The sequence below is a fragment of the Lithobates pipiens genome, unplaced genomic scaffold (genome assembly GCF_037356315.1).
Source record: "Lithobates pipiens isolate NorthernLeopardFrog02 unplaced genomic scaffold, aLitPip1_a1.2 Scaffold_22, whole genome shotgun sequence".
Classification (NCBI taxonomy): Eukaryota; Metazoa; Chordata; class Amphibia; order Anura; family Ranidae; genus Lithobates; species Lithobates pipiens.
Genome location: NW_027507784.1, coordinates 30,115,152 through 30,130,707, shown reverse-complemented (window position 1 = coordinate 30,130,707; position 15,556 = coordinate 30,115,152). Strand labels below are relative to the sequence as shown.

The 15,556-nt window shown below is 44.1% G+C and overlaps 1 protein-coding gene across 1 annotated transcript; it reads right to left on the bottom strand.

Moving 5' to 3' along the window:
- Positions 1-433: 433 nt before the first annotated feature.
- Positions 434-14,461, bottom strand: LOC143923517 (uncharacterized). The gene is made up of 3 exons (XM_077447236.1): positions 14,088-14,461; positions 4,235-4,301; positions 434-974 (listed from the first exon to the last, which is right to left on the bottom strand). Exons 1-3 carry the CDS (start codon positions 14,362-14,364, stop codon positions 719-721), a joined length of 600 nt encoding a protein of 199 aa, XP_077303362.1. The 5' UTR covers positions 14,365-14,461; the 3' UTR covers positions 434-718.
- Positions 14,462-15,556: the final 1,095 nt, after the last annotated feature.

Sequence of the window (15,556 nt, the reverse complement as noted above, 5' to 3'; positions counted from 1 at the left end):
CTTAGATAGACAAGATTAACACGATTTCCTTATCCAGATGAGAGCAACATCGTTGAGCAATAGACGGTCTGTCTCTTACATTGAACTTCCTGGAATGCCCATATTAGGAGTTATACTTCCTGGCCACAGACCTCGCAGTGTCCGGGAGATAAAAATCTTCATATTTCTTGAGAGATATTGTTAATGAATATTACTTTCCCATTTGAAGATAATCCAATCATATTCTCAGGGTTCATTCTTTTCTTGGTCACTCTTCACCCAAACGTGACTCCCGTCCCGCAACCACCGGCCGGTCAGGAACCAGTTAAAGTTCATGTGCGTGTAGTCAGGCGTCCCAATACTTTTGGTAATCTAGAGTATGTTCACTGAAATCCAAAAACCACTCAGCCTTCTCCATTTACAGAGAACAGCGAATAAAGAAAACACTAAAACCTTGCACATTATTCTCACTTTTTTACTTTTCAACACTTTGCATTCATTTATATCATCTGCAAATATCTGGAGACTCAAGCGCCTTAAATAGTTAGAGAGCATAGTGTTAGAATGCATTATGGTAAAAGCCATTTAGTCAGGAGAAGCACTTCAAGCCTTAAGTATAAGGGCAACTCCACTGCAAGGGAGTATTGTTCCCCCCGGAGATGGGCTTTACTGTATCTGATGCCTATTTTGGCCTGCAGGGGGATCTGTTCACCTATAGACCCCCCGCGGACTTCATTTATTAGGAGTGTTGGCCGGGCTGAGCTCTATAGGCCTCCACTAACTGACACAGGCCCCAGTTCTTGTTCAGCTCCGGCCTGTTGAGGTAGGTCCGTGCGCACAGAGGGCAGGAGGCCGCCCCTGGATGCTGGTTCTGCCACGTCCTGGTGATACAACCCTTGCAGTAGCTATGGCCACACGGCAGAGACACCGGATCCGTATAGAGGTCCATGCACACGCAGCAGGTCAGGGCATCGGTCATGTTACTGGCGGCCGCCCTGGAGAAGGACATCAGAAACAAAAAGGTGAAATTCACATTATTTTGCCATATTTACAACTAATGCATTCTACCCCCCACCATGGCCTGACATTCTAATGAATGGCCAGTTGGGCACTTCCCTGTTAAAACATCCTTGTGTACAGTGTGCATGCATGGGGGCTTATAATGCCTGTGATCACACTGTCATTAGACAACACAGAGCCAATGAGAGTGGCTCTGTACCTTGTGATCGCTGTGAGTCAACAACAGCAACTACTAGGTGTAAACAATGTGATAGTAAACAAACACCAGCTCTACCCTTCCTCTCTTAAAGCAGAACTACACTAGACTTGAGCACCACAAACCAAAAACACTATTAATTTGTCTTTAATATTCAGATTAAACTCCACCCTTCCATCCACCCATGTCTCCACTTTGAAAACAGCCCCCCTCCCAGCATAGTAAGTACTCCATGGAATCCATCTGCTCTTAGCTCAGGCATGCAGGCAGGAGGGTGTGCTTCTCTGAGAATACTCCTGGGATGTATAACATCATTTTGGCCTAGAACAGGAGCCAGGAAGTTACTGAAGGAATAAAAAAAAGTTTTAAACAAGTAAATATAAATACCTCCCTATGTATTTACTAATGTTAGCAGCATAAGGATTACACATAGTCAATTTTCATTGAGAGAGTGAAATTCTTCTTTTACCACTTCAGCCCCGGGAAGATTTGGCTGCTCAATGACCAGGCCATTTTTTGCGATACGCCACTGCCAATTAACTGACAATTGCGCGGTCATGCGACGTAGTACCCAAACAAAATGACTAGTAATGGCGGTGAACTGCAATTTTTATTGGGACTGCGACATTGCGGCAGACAGATCGGACACTTTTGACACATTTTTGGGACCACTGACAATTGTACAGTGCTATAAAAATGCACTGATTACTGTGTAAATGTCACTGGCAGTGAAGGGGTTAACACCAGGGGGCGATCAAGGGGTTGTGTTCCCTGTGTGTGGTCTAACTGTGGGGGGGGGGGGGGGGGCTGACTATAGGAGATGAGAGATCGTGGTTCCCAGCTAGTAGGAGCTCACAATCTCTCTCTCCTCTCAGAACAGGGATGTGTGTGCTTACGGCTCCCAAGAGCCCGCCCACTGCTTGCATCAGGGCCAGGGGCCCTTGAGAGGAGGGCCAAATCAGGTTGCTGTGATGGTTGCAGAACCCCGTTGGCTCCTCCCACCAGCCACGATTGTCTTGCATTGAACAGAGAAGCACAGAGACCCAGCGAGGATTTCCCCGGATATGAAAACGGAAAGGTTTTATTTCAAAATGATATTACATCATGTTAATAAGAGGAGAGGAAGGAACGAGGGAAGGCAAAATATAAGAAGATGAATACTATATATATACACACACACACACACACACACACACACACATATATACACTGTGGGGCGGTGGCTTCTACAGTCAAATTCACGTACCTGTAGGTCATCGCCACTTCTGGGTTTGCAGCATACATGTGCACTGCCAGCAACCATCGGGAGGCAATCAGCGGGTCCAGCAAACCCAGATGTACGCTGGGACCCGCCGATCGTTTCCGACAGTGGCAGAACGGCGGTCTGCCTATGTAAACAAGGTAGATCGCCATTCTGTTTTTCTGCTAAGTAGGAACACAGATCTCTGCCTTCCCACAGTACAAGCCCCACCACCCCCAACCCCCCCCACCACACACACACACACACACACAGTTATGCCGCGTACACACGATCGGAATTCTCGTCGGAAAAAGCTCTGATGGTTTTCCCGACAGAATTCGGCTCAAGCTGTCTTGCCTACACACGGTCACATCAAATTCCGATCGTTTATAACGCGGTGACGTACAACACGTACGACGGGACTAGAAAAAGGAAGTTCAATAGCCAGTAGCCAATAGCTTCTGTCTCGTAGTTGAATCTGAGCATGCGTGATTTTTGGCGTGTCGGAATTGCATACACACGATCGGAATTACCGATAGAAAGTTTTTCCGTCGGGAAAATGGAGAACATGCTATCAATTTTTGGCTGGCAGAAATTCGGACAGCTAAATTCCGATGGAGCCTACACACGGTCACATTTTCCAATGCAAAGCTCTCATCGGTCTTTTTCTGGTCGTAATTCCGATCGTGTGTACGTGGCATTAGAAAGCATTTCCTAGGGACACATTTAACCCTTTGATCACCCCTGATGTTAACACCCTCCCTTGCCAGTGTCAGTACATATTTTTTCTTTTTAGCACTGATCACTGTATTGGTGTCACTGGTCCCCAAAATTTTTCACTTATGTCGAGTACACACGAGCGGATTTTCTGTCAGAAAAATCTTGGGTGTTTTTTTTCCGACGGAATGCTGCTCAAGCTTGGCTTGCATACACACGGTCACACAAAAGTTCTCTGAACTTTCGACCGTCAAGAACGCGGTGATGTACAACACTACGATGAGCCGAGAAAAAGAAGTTCAATGCTTCCGAGCATGCGTCAAACTGTTTCTGAGCGTGCGTAGGAATTTTGCATGTCGAAATTTCCGATCAGAACTTTTTCCAACCCAAAAAATTGAGAACCTGCACTCAATATTTTGCTGGCTGGAATTCGGCCAGCAAAAGTCCGATGGAGCCTACGCGCACGGTCGCATTCTCCAAAAGCTCTCATTGGTCTTTTGTTGGCCAAATTTCCAATCACGTGTACGCGGCATTAGTGTCTGATCTGTCTGCCACAATGTCGCAGTCCTGCTATAAGTCACTGATCGCTGCCATTACCAGTAAATAAAATAAAAAATAAAAATTGCATAAAAATATCCCATAGTTTGTAGACTCTATAACTTTTGCGCAAACCAATCAATATTCGCTTTTTTTTTTTTAACCAAAAATATGTAGAAGAACATATATTGGCCGAAATTGATGAAGAAATTTGTTTTTTTTTACATTTTTTGGATATATATTATATCAGAAAGTTAAAAAAAATATTATTTTCAAAATTGTTTATACGCACAAAAATAAAAAACTGCAAAAGGGAACAAATCCCACCAAAATAAATCTCTATTTGTGGGGGGAAAATTACATCAATTTTATGTAGGTACAGCGTTGCATGTCCGTGCAATTGTCAATTAAAAGAACGCAGTGCCGTATCGCAAAAAAATGGCCTGGTCAGGAATGGGGGGGGGTAAACCTTCCAGAGCTGAAGTGGTTAAACTTCTGTTATAAATGGACTTTGCTGGTTATGATTCAAAGAAGAACATAGTCACCTTTCATCTTCAGCACGCTGCACCGGCCTCCTTGATGGTCTTGTTTCCAGAACATTTGGAAAAACTCCTGAGAGAGAGAGAAAAAAGGATCTTTTATTTACATCGCTCACACTTCTTCTCTGGGACAGAAGATGCATTTACAGTACATCCGGAAAGTATTCACAGCGCTTCACTTTTTCCACATTTTGTTAGGTTACAGCCTTATTCCATAATGGATTAAATTCATTATTTTCCTCAGAATTCTACAAACAATCCCCCATAATGACAACTTGAAAGAAGTTGGTTTGAAATTTTTGAAAATTTGTTAAAAATAAAAATAAATTCCCATGTACAGAAGTATCACAGCCTTTGCTCAGTACTTTGGTGAAGCCCCTTTGGCACCAATTACAGCCTCAAGTCTTTTTTAAGTTGATGCTACAAGCTTGACGCACCTATTTTTGGGCATTTTGCTTTGCGGGACCTCTCAAGCTCCATTAGGTTGGATGGGGTGCGTCGTACACAGCCAGGTTCAGATCTCTGCAGAGATGTTCATTCGGGTTCAAGTCTGGGCCACCCAAGGACATTCACAGAGTTGTCACCGTAGCCACTCCTTTGTTATCTTGGCTGTGTGCTTAGGGTTGTTGTCCTGTTGGAAGATGAACCTTCGCCCCAGTCTGAGGTTCAGAGCGCTCTAGAGCAGGTTTTCATCAAGGATATCTCTGTACCTTGCTGCATTCATCTTTCCTTCGATCCTGACCAGTCTCCCAGTTCCTGCCGCTGAAAAACATCCCCACAGCATGGTGCTGCCACCACCACCATGCTTCACTGTAATGAGGGTATTGGCCAGGTGATGAGCGGTGCCTGGTTTCCTCCAGACATGACGCTTGCTATTCAGGCCAAAGAGTTCAATTTTTGTTTCATCAGACCAGAGAATTTTGTTTCTCATGGTCTGAGAGTCCTTCAGGTGCCTTTTGGCAAACTCCAGGCAGGCTGTCATGTGCCTTTTACTGAGGAGAGGCTTTGTCTGGCCACTCTACAGAGATGAATGTTCTTCTGGAAGGTTCTCCTCTCTCCATAGAGAAACGCTGGAGCTCTGTCAGAGTGACCACCATCGGGTTCTTGGTCATCTCTCCGACTAAGGGTCTTCTGCCCCGATCACTAAGTTTGGCTGGGCGGCCTGCACTAGGAAGAGTCCTGGTGGTTCCAAACTTCTTCCATTTACAGATGATGGAGGCCACTGTGCTCGTTGGGACCTTCAATGCTGCAGACATTTTTCTGTACCCTTCCCCAGATCTGCGCCTCCATACAATCCTTTTTTTTTTGCACAGGTCAGTGTTTGTAGTATGGGTCCATATTCATAATTCATTTTAGTTATTGATTTACAAGAAACTTAGTAATAGTTTTATGTTGGTGTATACTTGAGGTGACTGATTGTAGCCGTATGTTGGTATAAGTAGTCACTTTTATCCGGGGCTTTTATTCTCAGAAAATAGGTGCAGGAACTGAACCACACCGTGTCTGCACCTGCCATGCACCCCGGGCACCTGCATCTTCATTGTTCCCATTCTGCACTCAGTGGGAGCTGCTCAGGGGATAAGATCTGTGGGAACTGTTGGGAGACAAGCTATCACAGGTAAACACAGAAGCCGGACTCCTGTGTTTACAAGTGATAGTGGTGGTGATAGTAGAGTTCCATCAAGTTCCAGCTGAAAAAAAAAGCCCTGCTTCTATCTATATACAACATGCTTAATGCATGAGACATCTGTTTCATTATGCTATGGTAAGTTGGGAACCTTTGACCTTTTTCTTTTCATTAGTTGTAGCTATTGTTTTCCCTGCCATTGTAGGGACACATATGGCAACCCATCACATTCGGCTACCCACTGGACTGCGCATGCACGACGCCGCCGTATGCGCTCCAACACTGTGGCGATCTGCGCTTGCGCGGAATTTTGTGGTCACACCCCTTACATAGTTAGTCAGGTTGAAAAAAGACACATGTCATCAAGTTCAACCACAAAAAAAATAAAATAAATGAATAATAATATCATACAATCCCATATACCCAATTCTATACCCACAAAAATTCCTTCCTGATCCCCCGAGAGGCAATCGGATTTTCCCTGGATCAACTTTACCTATAAATGTCAGTACCCAGTTATATTATGTACACTTAGGAAATAATCCAGGCCTTTCTTAAAGCAATCTACTGAGCTGGCCATAACCACCTCTGCAGGGAGTCTGTTCCACACATTCACAGCTCTTACTGTGAAGAAACCTTTCCGTATTTGGAGATGAAATCTCTTTTCCTCTAGATGTAAAGAGTGCCCCCTTGTCCTCTGTGTTGACTGTAAAGTGAATAACTCAACACAAAGTTCACTATATGGACCCCTTATATATTTGTACACGTTGATCATATCCCCCCTTAATCTCCTCTTATCAAGAGTGAATAAATTCAGTTCCTCTAATCTTTCCTCATAGCCGAGTCCTCAGTCCTGAGTTCCTCAGTCCCTGAGTCCAGGTTCAAGCCCCACCATCCAAGTGGACATAGAGGTATATTATAATTATGCCGAGCGATGCGGGGCTGTGCCCCGAAGCGTGGCGAGCCCATGAGGGGCCCTAAGGTACAACAGTGTTGGAACACATATGGCGGCATCGCGCATGCGCAGTCCAGCGGGTAGCTGAATGTGATGGGTCACCACATGTGTAGCTACACCATATAAGTATGACTGGGAGGCCAGGGCCAGTTTGAGGTTTGATTCAGGACTGAAGAAGAGAAAGTCTGAATCAAGTTGACTGTCGCCTCTACAGGTATCTCATTTCTAATAAGATTGTGACTCCCCTGGATTGAATGCTGTATTTATCTGTATTTTATCATCTGTTATACATCTTTAATCAAAGCTAAGTAAATCTCTTTTATTACTATACTACTTGTGTGTTGTTTTAATCATTGTACTTACTTCCACAAATCTGAAGGGTAAATGTATAAATGAACCTGTCAATAAATGAATAAATGTAACAGAACGGAACCCCTTGTTACAGTGTTCATTTTGATGGACGTTGGATATACATCGGGGGACATGCTTTTTTTAATTTTTAATTTTTTTTTAAATAAAAAGGACTTGTCATAAACTACTGTATGTGTTTTATTTAAATTTTATTGTTTTTTATTTTAATTTAAAATTTTTATTTTATTGTTTTTTTATTTACTTTTGACTTCAACCTTTTTTTTATGATGAACGAGTAGGGGTATAGCTCCCCAACAGCCACAGGGCCAGGGTTTACTTTTAGTGTTGGGTTCTGCTTAAAATTCATACCAGACCCTTAGGTATGGATTTTGGGGGGATTCCACTCCATTTGCAAATTTGAGGGATGCAGTGCCTGGAAAAAGTATTCACACCCCTTGAAATTTTCCACATTTTGTTGTGTTACAACCACAAATGTAAATGTATTTTATTGTGATTTTATGTGATAGACCAACACAAAGCGGCACATGATTGTGAAGTGGAAGGAAAATGATAAATGGTTTTCAAAATGTTTTAATAAATATGTGAAAAGTGTGGGGGTGGGGGCATTTGTATTCAGCCCCCTTTACTCTGATACCTCTAACTAAAATCTAGAGGAACCCATTGCCTTCAGAAGTCACCTAATTAGTAAATAGAGTCCACCTGTGTGTAATTTAATCTCAGTATAAATACTGCTCTTCTGTGAAGCCCTCAGAGGGCTTTTTTTTTTATTCCCTAGGGTGTCTGCTAAAAAAAAAAAAAAAATAAAAAAAAAAATTTATAATAATAATAATAATATATATATATATATATATATATATATATATATATATATATATATAAAATATTTGGTGGTACTGAGTAATTTTCTAGCAAAAAAAAGATGATTTTTACATGTAGGAGAAAAGTGTCAGAATTGGCCTGGGTGGCAAGGGGTTAATTACCATAAGTAAGTATATACAAATAATTAATATATATTATTTTTAAGGTAATTTACTATATTTTCAAAATCTGTTCTCAAGCAGGTAAAAATAACTGAAGTTTGAAGTTATAACTTCCAACCAGTAATTTCACAGTAAATAGATAAAAATTTAATTAATTATCTTATAACATATAAATATATGATTTAGCTTGTACCTTTTCAACAGAATCAGTTTCTCCCTCTTAACTGTGTGAGAAAAACATGGGATTGTGGGTAACTCTTATACACATAAACATGTTTTTTCCTTGTAGATAAGAGGGCTGGGCTGGGAGGGAGTGTTTTTCTTTTAGGCACGCCCCCTTCTATGACACTGCAGTGAGAGGCGGGCCTCCACTGCAGCATTTTTATTGGACAGCTGGGGCTAACGGTACTTTACCATTGGTCCAAGGCTCCAAGCTGTCCATTGAGCTCAGTGCCTCTGACAAGAAGTGGGGAGAGGCTCTATGAGCTCATCCTCTGTCTGCTGCAAACAGTGTGCCGGCTTGTATTTAAACTTCCCGCTCTGTATGTAGCTTCTGACAGGCTGCGCAAGGAGCCCCGTATCTCTGGAACCATAAGGCGTAGGAGTCCCACATTTTTTACCAATGGTGGGGTATGACTTAAGCTGGCCATACACCTATAGATTATTTGCAGATTTGCTATGGTTAGATGGAAAAAGGGCAACAGATTTCTCCATGTATGCTAAACTGTGTGGATGGAGGAATCTCCCACTGGGCCAAGATTCAGTATCTTGCTAGTTGGCCTCTGCTGGCTCTCAACCTAAACAATGCCGGCACCCAATTAGAATGTTCAGGTATTGTGAGAGCCAGCGGAGCCAACTAGCAAGATATGGAAGCTTGGGCCAGTGAGAGATTCTTCCATCCACATAGTTCAGGGTAGATGGAGGAATCTATTCCACATTTTCCATCTAACCATAGAAAGTCTGCAGATAATCTATAGGTGTATGGCCAGTCTTAGGCTACATACCCCCATACCACCCCAGGTCGCAGAGCTACGAAGCTCAATTTTTTTTTATTTTTTTTTACAGCCTCCCCTGACTGCACATCCCTGACACTGTGGTACATCATTGATTCTTCCTTTCAGAATGTATCTGCTTCTCAATACACTGACAGATCTGCAGGAGACCTGCATGGCATCAACAATCTGCTGATCGTTGGTGCAATGCTTTACAGCAGGGTTATGCAATTAGCGGACCTCCAGCTGTTGCAAAACTACAAGTCCCATCATGCCTCTGGGTGTCATGCTTGTGGCTGTCAGAGTCTTGCTATGCCTCATGGGAATTGTAGTTCTGCAACAGCTGGAGGTCCGCTAATTGCTTTACAGGCTTTACAGGCTTCCAAAACAAAAAATAAATGCACATTTTTTTTTTACCTGCTAAATAAAAAATTAGCATTTATTATTTTTTGTCAAAAGGTGAACTTATCCTTTAAGAGGAAGGGCTGAAAGGGAATTAGCTGCCTTTCCAAAACTGCATACTGTAATGCAAAATATATAAATACAAAACATAACAATCTACAATTGCATATACAAAGAGAATATAAATCAACAATGTGTGCACCAAAGGACTTTGCAAACCCAGATATTACCATGTAACAGTAGCAGTGACCTGTTGTTATGTCCCACAGTTTTGGGGCATGCATGCAGGACTTTTGGTGCACTTTCAGAAGGCGCAACTGCAGGACATAATAGAAGTCAATGGCAGTCCCAAATTTCTGAAATGGGAATGAGGGACACCCATTAGCAAAAGTAGGCAGGCACACCCCCTGTCACACCCCCTTTAAAAGGAGAACTGTAAATAGAGATAGATAGATAGATAGATAGATAGATAGATAGATAGATAGATAGATAGATAGATAGATAGATAGATAGATAGATAGATAGATAGATAGATAGATAGATAGATAGATAGATAGATAGATAGATAGATAGATAGATAGATAGATAGATAGATAGATAGATAGATAGATAGTAGAGCTGCACAATTCTGGCCAAAATGAGAATCACGATTTTTTTTTCCTTAAAATAAAAAGATCACGATTCCCTCACGATTTTCGTGATGTAAAATTTCACATTATACAAAAAAAAATGGTCTGACTTTATTGGTTATTTTTTATTTATTTTTTTAATTCATTTTTAAAAAAAAAATTGCATTAGAAAGATCACTGCGCAAATACAGTGTGACTTAAAATATTGCAACAACCCCCATTTTAAATGTCAAAAAAAGTTTAGTGTTTCAGTGGTTAAACTTTTTTCACTTAGGCCCCTTTCACACATGCGGATGATATGTCTGATTTCATCCCTCCGTTTGCGGATGAAATACGGGCATACATTCATCCCTATGGGACAGCGGGTGTCTGCGGATGAACATCCGCAGACACCCGATTTCCTCCGCCTCCGCAACAGTCCGATTCTGCAGACGGAGGAAAATCCTATTTTTCTATCCGTCTGCAGAGCGGATCGGACGAACACGGGCAGGCGGTCCGTGCTCATCCGATCCCCCATAGAGGAGAGCGGAGAGCTGACAGGGCGGTCCCCGCACAGTGTGCGGAGACTGCCCTGTCCGCAGCCGGCTCAGCGGGGACAACGGCGCGAACCCCGCTGAGCGAGCGGATCATCACGGGGCGGATCATTACTGATCCGCCCCGTGTGAAAGGGGCCTTACACACAGAAGTCTATTCCATTGACAAACTGTTACAATGTTTATACTTAAGTTCAACTGATAAAGAATGTTGTGATTCTTGGCAGACATCCTGGTTTTTCCTCTTCCTTTTTTTTGATTGGCTGTGGCTTCAGAAGAGCAGAGAGAATTCTTTGTTTATAAAGAATTGTGAAACACTTTAGTCAAGATCACCATAACGATTCTTAGCTCTATTATATAGATATATGATTGGTTAAACCCACAAGTGTTTTTTTACCACTACTATTCCTTTATACTGGCCTTTTTTGATAGATAGTGAATTTTACATACAACTATATAGATCAGAGGAGGAAACGAGGAAAGAGGCAGTGGCAGCTGGTGGTAATTTTTCTTGGGGGGGGGGGGCAGGCCGGCAAATGGTGCACCTGCCACCAACCCCCCCCCCCCCCCCCGGTCTGTCCGGTCCAGTGGCGGCCCGTCCATAGGGGGCGCCCGGGCGCCGCCAACCCCCCCCTCCTGTGTAGTCAAAAACAAATGTTTTTTTAAAACTGCCCCTTTAAGAAAAAAAAAGAAAGTCCTTTAACATAGTGCACTGTGTAAAAGCGCCGGACACAGTGCACTATGGGAAGCGCCACGTCAATGCAATCACAAGACTGCAGAGGTGGCGCTTCATTTGCAGGCTTTTATCCCGCCTTGGGGCGCTTTCCGAAGTGCCACTAGCTTCCACCCGGGGCTCGTAGTATCTAGTACTATGACCGGGCGGTTTGATTGACATCTGACTCAGATGCCACTTCCTGTTTTTTCTCACACCAGAGGAGAGGAGAGGAGAGGAGAGGAGAGGAGAGGAGGACACGGTCAGCAAGGTAAGTGCCGCTGTGCTCCGGAGGGAGTATCTGTAACACATCAGTGCCTGTGGAGTGACAGCAGCATCTTCAACTTTTCTTCCCTAAAACTCCATGTAATCCACATGTTGTGTACACCTTCCCTATCACACAGATCCCCTCCCCCTTCACTATCTTCTATTTGCATACATCTTCACTGCTCTGACTGACACCCTTTCCTTCCCACATTACTTTTTATCTCTTCCAAACTGTTGAGCAGCTCAGTACATTCTCTGCACTCATTTAGGCTGGGTTCACACCGCTGCGATGCGGGAACGCCGCGAATCCGCAGCGTTTTCCCGCATCGCACGACTCCCGCCGGCAGTTCACACTGCCCTATGCGAACGGCTGGGAGTGTCAATGATATGTTAATGACACCCCCAGATCCGATCGCATATTGCAGTGCGATCTGCCGACTCGCACAGGAATAGGATCGCATGGTGTGAACGCCCATGCGATCCGATTCTGTTGCGGACGAAAAAAAGGGTCCCGTGCGAGTTTGCTGCGGGACCGCTGCGAGTTCAGCCATACTATCTGTATGGCTGAACTCGCAGCGCTACGAAGATCGGATGTGATTTGCTGTGCGAATCACATCCGGATCTCCCCCCGCAGCGGTGTGAACCGGGCCTTAGGCTAGGTTCACATTGCTGCGATGCGGGAACGCCGCGAATCCGCGGCGTTTTCCCGCATCGCATACCTCCCGCCGGCAGTTCACACTGCCCTATGCGGACGGCTGGGGGTGTCAATGTTATGTTAATGACACCCCCAGATCCGATCGCATATTGCAGTGCGATCTGCCGACTCGCACAGGAATAGGATCGCATGGTGTGAACGCCCATGCGATCCGATTCTGTTGCGGACGAAAAAAAGGGTCCCGTGCGAGTTTGCTGCGGGACCGCTGCGAGTTCAGCCATACTATCTGTATGGCTGAACTCGCAGCGCTACGGAGATCGGATGTGATTTGCTGTGCGAATCACATCCGGTTCTCCCCCCGCAGCGGTGTGAACCCAGCCTTAAGGTGTAGATCAGGGATATGCAATTAGCGGACCTCCAGCTGTTGCAAAACTACACATTCCATCATGCCTCTGGGTGTCATGCTTGTGGCTGTCAAAGTCTTGCTATGCGTCATGGGACTTGTAGTTCTGCAACAGCTGGAGGTCCACTAATTGCATATATTCTACACCTTAAATGATTGCAGAGAATGTACTGAGCTGCTCAACAGTTTGGAAGAGATAAAAAGTAATCTGGGAAGTAAAAAAGTAATCTGGGAAGCAAAGGGTGTCAGTCAGTGATTGGACCCCTAAAGAGAATGCTTGTAAGAGATGTTGTAAAGAAGAGCTCAGCACAGGGATGGTGGGAACCCCAGGTTACAGACCCGGGAACTCAGCGCAGGGATGGTGGAAACCCCTCATAATGGGCACATCAGGTTACAGACCCCAGAACTCAGCACAGGGATGGTGAGAACCCCTCATAATGGGCACAGCAGGTGTACAGACCTGGGAACTCAGCACAGGGATGGTGAGAACCCCTCATAATGGGCACAGTGAGGCTGCAATTGATGACCACAGTTTTATCTAGCAGTAATGATACATAATCACCTGATAAATGCCTATTTACAGCCCTGCATTACTAAATGTAGAATTTTTCAGTTTGCGCCCCCCCCCCCCCCCAAAAAAAATTTGAGCACCAGCCACCACTGGTCTGGTCGATCAGTGCAGTTACTTCAACCACAGGCGGCTTACCTGGCTCTCCTCCGCGGGCATCACCTTCCCCTGTTTGGTGACTCCCGTCTCCTCCCTCCTCCTTGGCGGCCAATCAGAACACTTCTTTCGACCAATCGGGAAACGTGTCTTATACCCGCACTTCCTGATTGGCAGAGAGGCGATTCAGTGTTAGAATAGCGAATGTTAATTTGCTATTCTAACACACCTCTGTGGGCTCCGAGCGCAATGGTCTGCGTCTGGATTCCACCCTATTTTGAAGCCCATTAAAACCTCTGGCTCCAATCAGGTGCTTAAAAAAAAACCCTGCCGATATAATTAATGCGCCCGGCGGCCTGAAAGTGGCCGGACGCATGAATAGGGGGTGGCGACAGTGATGGAAAGAGGAGGCGGCACCCGATGCGCCCTTAATGGAGGCCCCTGAATAGAGGGACTTTGTTCCTGAATGAGGGACAGTCCCTCGAAATGGGAAAGTGCGGATAACCTGCACCAAAGCTACAGGTAGTCCGCGCTACCCCACGCTGCGGATTAATCGCACTGCAAGTGTGAGAACGGAGCCTATAGCCTCCCGGCTTATAAATGAAGATGCCAGTGACCGGTATACCCCCATATACAACAGGCATCCAATGCCTATGGCCAAGCTTTACCATTCTCCAGGTCCTTCTTAAGTTCCAAGGCCGCTCGACTCTCATTGATGCTTTCCAGAACATCCACCATCAACTTCGCTCCATAAGAATTCGCGTAGTGACTCAGGATCAGATCCACTACATCCTCACGATCTTTATTCTCTAGTGTTCCTCTGCGGATATTTCTGAAGCCTTCCTCAATTTTACAGTCTGGTAGTTTGTTGCGGAACCTCTTGAAGCTCTGCCCGGTCAGATTATCCAAGGCCTTGAGCAGGGCATCTCGCACGGTACGTACCATCCTCCCCTACGTGGTGCCCCAGAAGATGCCAACCTTAGCAGGCTGTCTGCTCTTTCCAAGAAGGAGTCTCTGGCTGCAGAGTGGAGCTCCACGGTTGACAGGAAGTATGTGGCCTCCACTCCACCTTTTTTATTTTTTTTTATTGAACTTTATTGTAACAAACAATGAATGGCTGTCTTTGGAGCTCCACAGGAAACATGTGGCCTCCACTCCACCTTTTTTTTTTTTTTTTTAAATAAACTTTAATGTAATATTCAATAGACATTAGAAACAACATGTGGACGCGTTTTCTGTTACATCTGTATTGCCAAACAGATCTGCAGATCTTACAGTTTATTTAAATTTTTTTTGGGTCATTCGTTATAATCGCAATTCGTACATTAGGAAAAAAAAATGTGTAAAGTTGAAAATTTGTAATTTCGAAAATTCGAAATAATAACTATTAATAACTAACTATTAAATTATAGATATTGGAATTTCCTTTCAAATTTGAGCGTTAGTGAACGTAACAAATATGGATTTATCCGAAGTAACAAATTATCCAAAATCTAAACAAATTGTCAAGTCACCTGAGACCATGCACCCCGTTGGGGTCAGGAGTGCACCTCTAAGGTAGTGGATACTACGGCTGACTGCTACAGATACAACTCGGGGTGGTTCAGGAAGGCAGGTCCCCTGGAGCACCAACTAGGGTTGCCACCTCATCCCTTTAAACCCGAACACCTTTGAATTACACAGGTTCTGATTAAATTAAATGCAGATAAGGCACCAAGAGAGTTTAATTACCACTGTTAGGTGTGACCTCAACAAGTCACCTATTTGTCAGGTTATGTTACCGTTTCCCAATTGTTAGTTAGAGTTCTTATCTAAGCAAAGAGACACGGAGGTATTCAGTATTTCTGCTCAGAAGTCCGTCGTTAACTCTGACTTTCTCTGACTGACTCTGGCTCTGAGGCTTCTTTATTACATCTTTTATAGACAGAAAAGAGCAAACATCAGCAGTGTAAAAAAACAACATTTTCAAAGAAAAGACAATTCTCCGGGTGTTATCAGCTGATAAGACAATCTTCTGGGCGTAGACTGCTTTTTAGGGCTGATGCGGCCTCTTCTTGATGAGTACGTGACTAAAGATGACGAGTCCTTATTTTACAGAGAAGGATAAAGAAATACATGTATTTAGTAAGACATACGG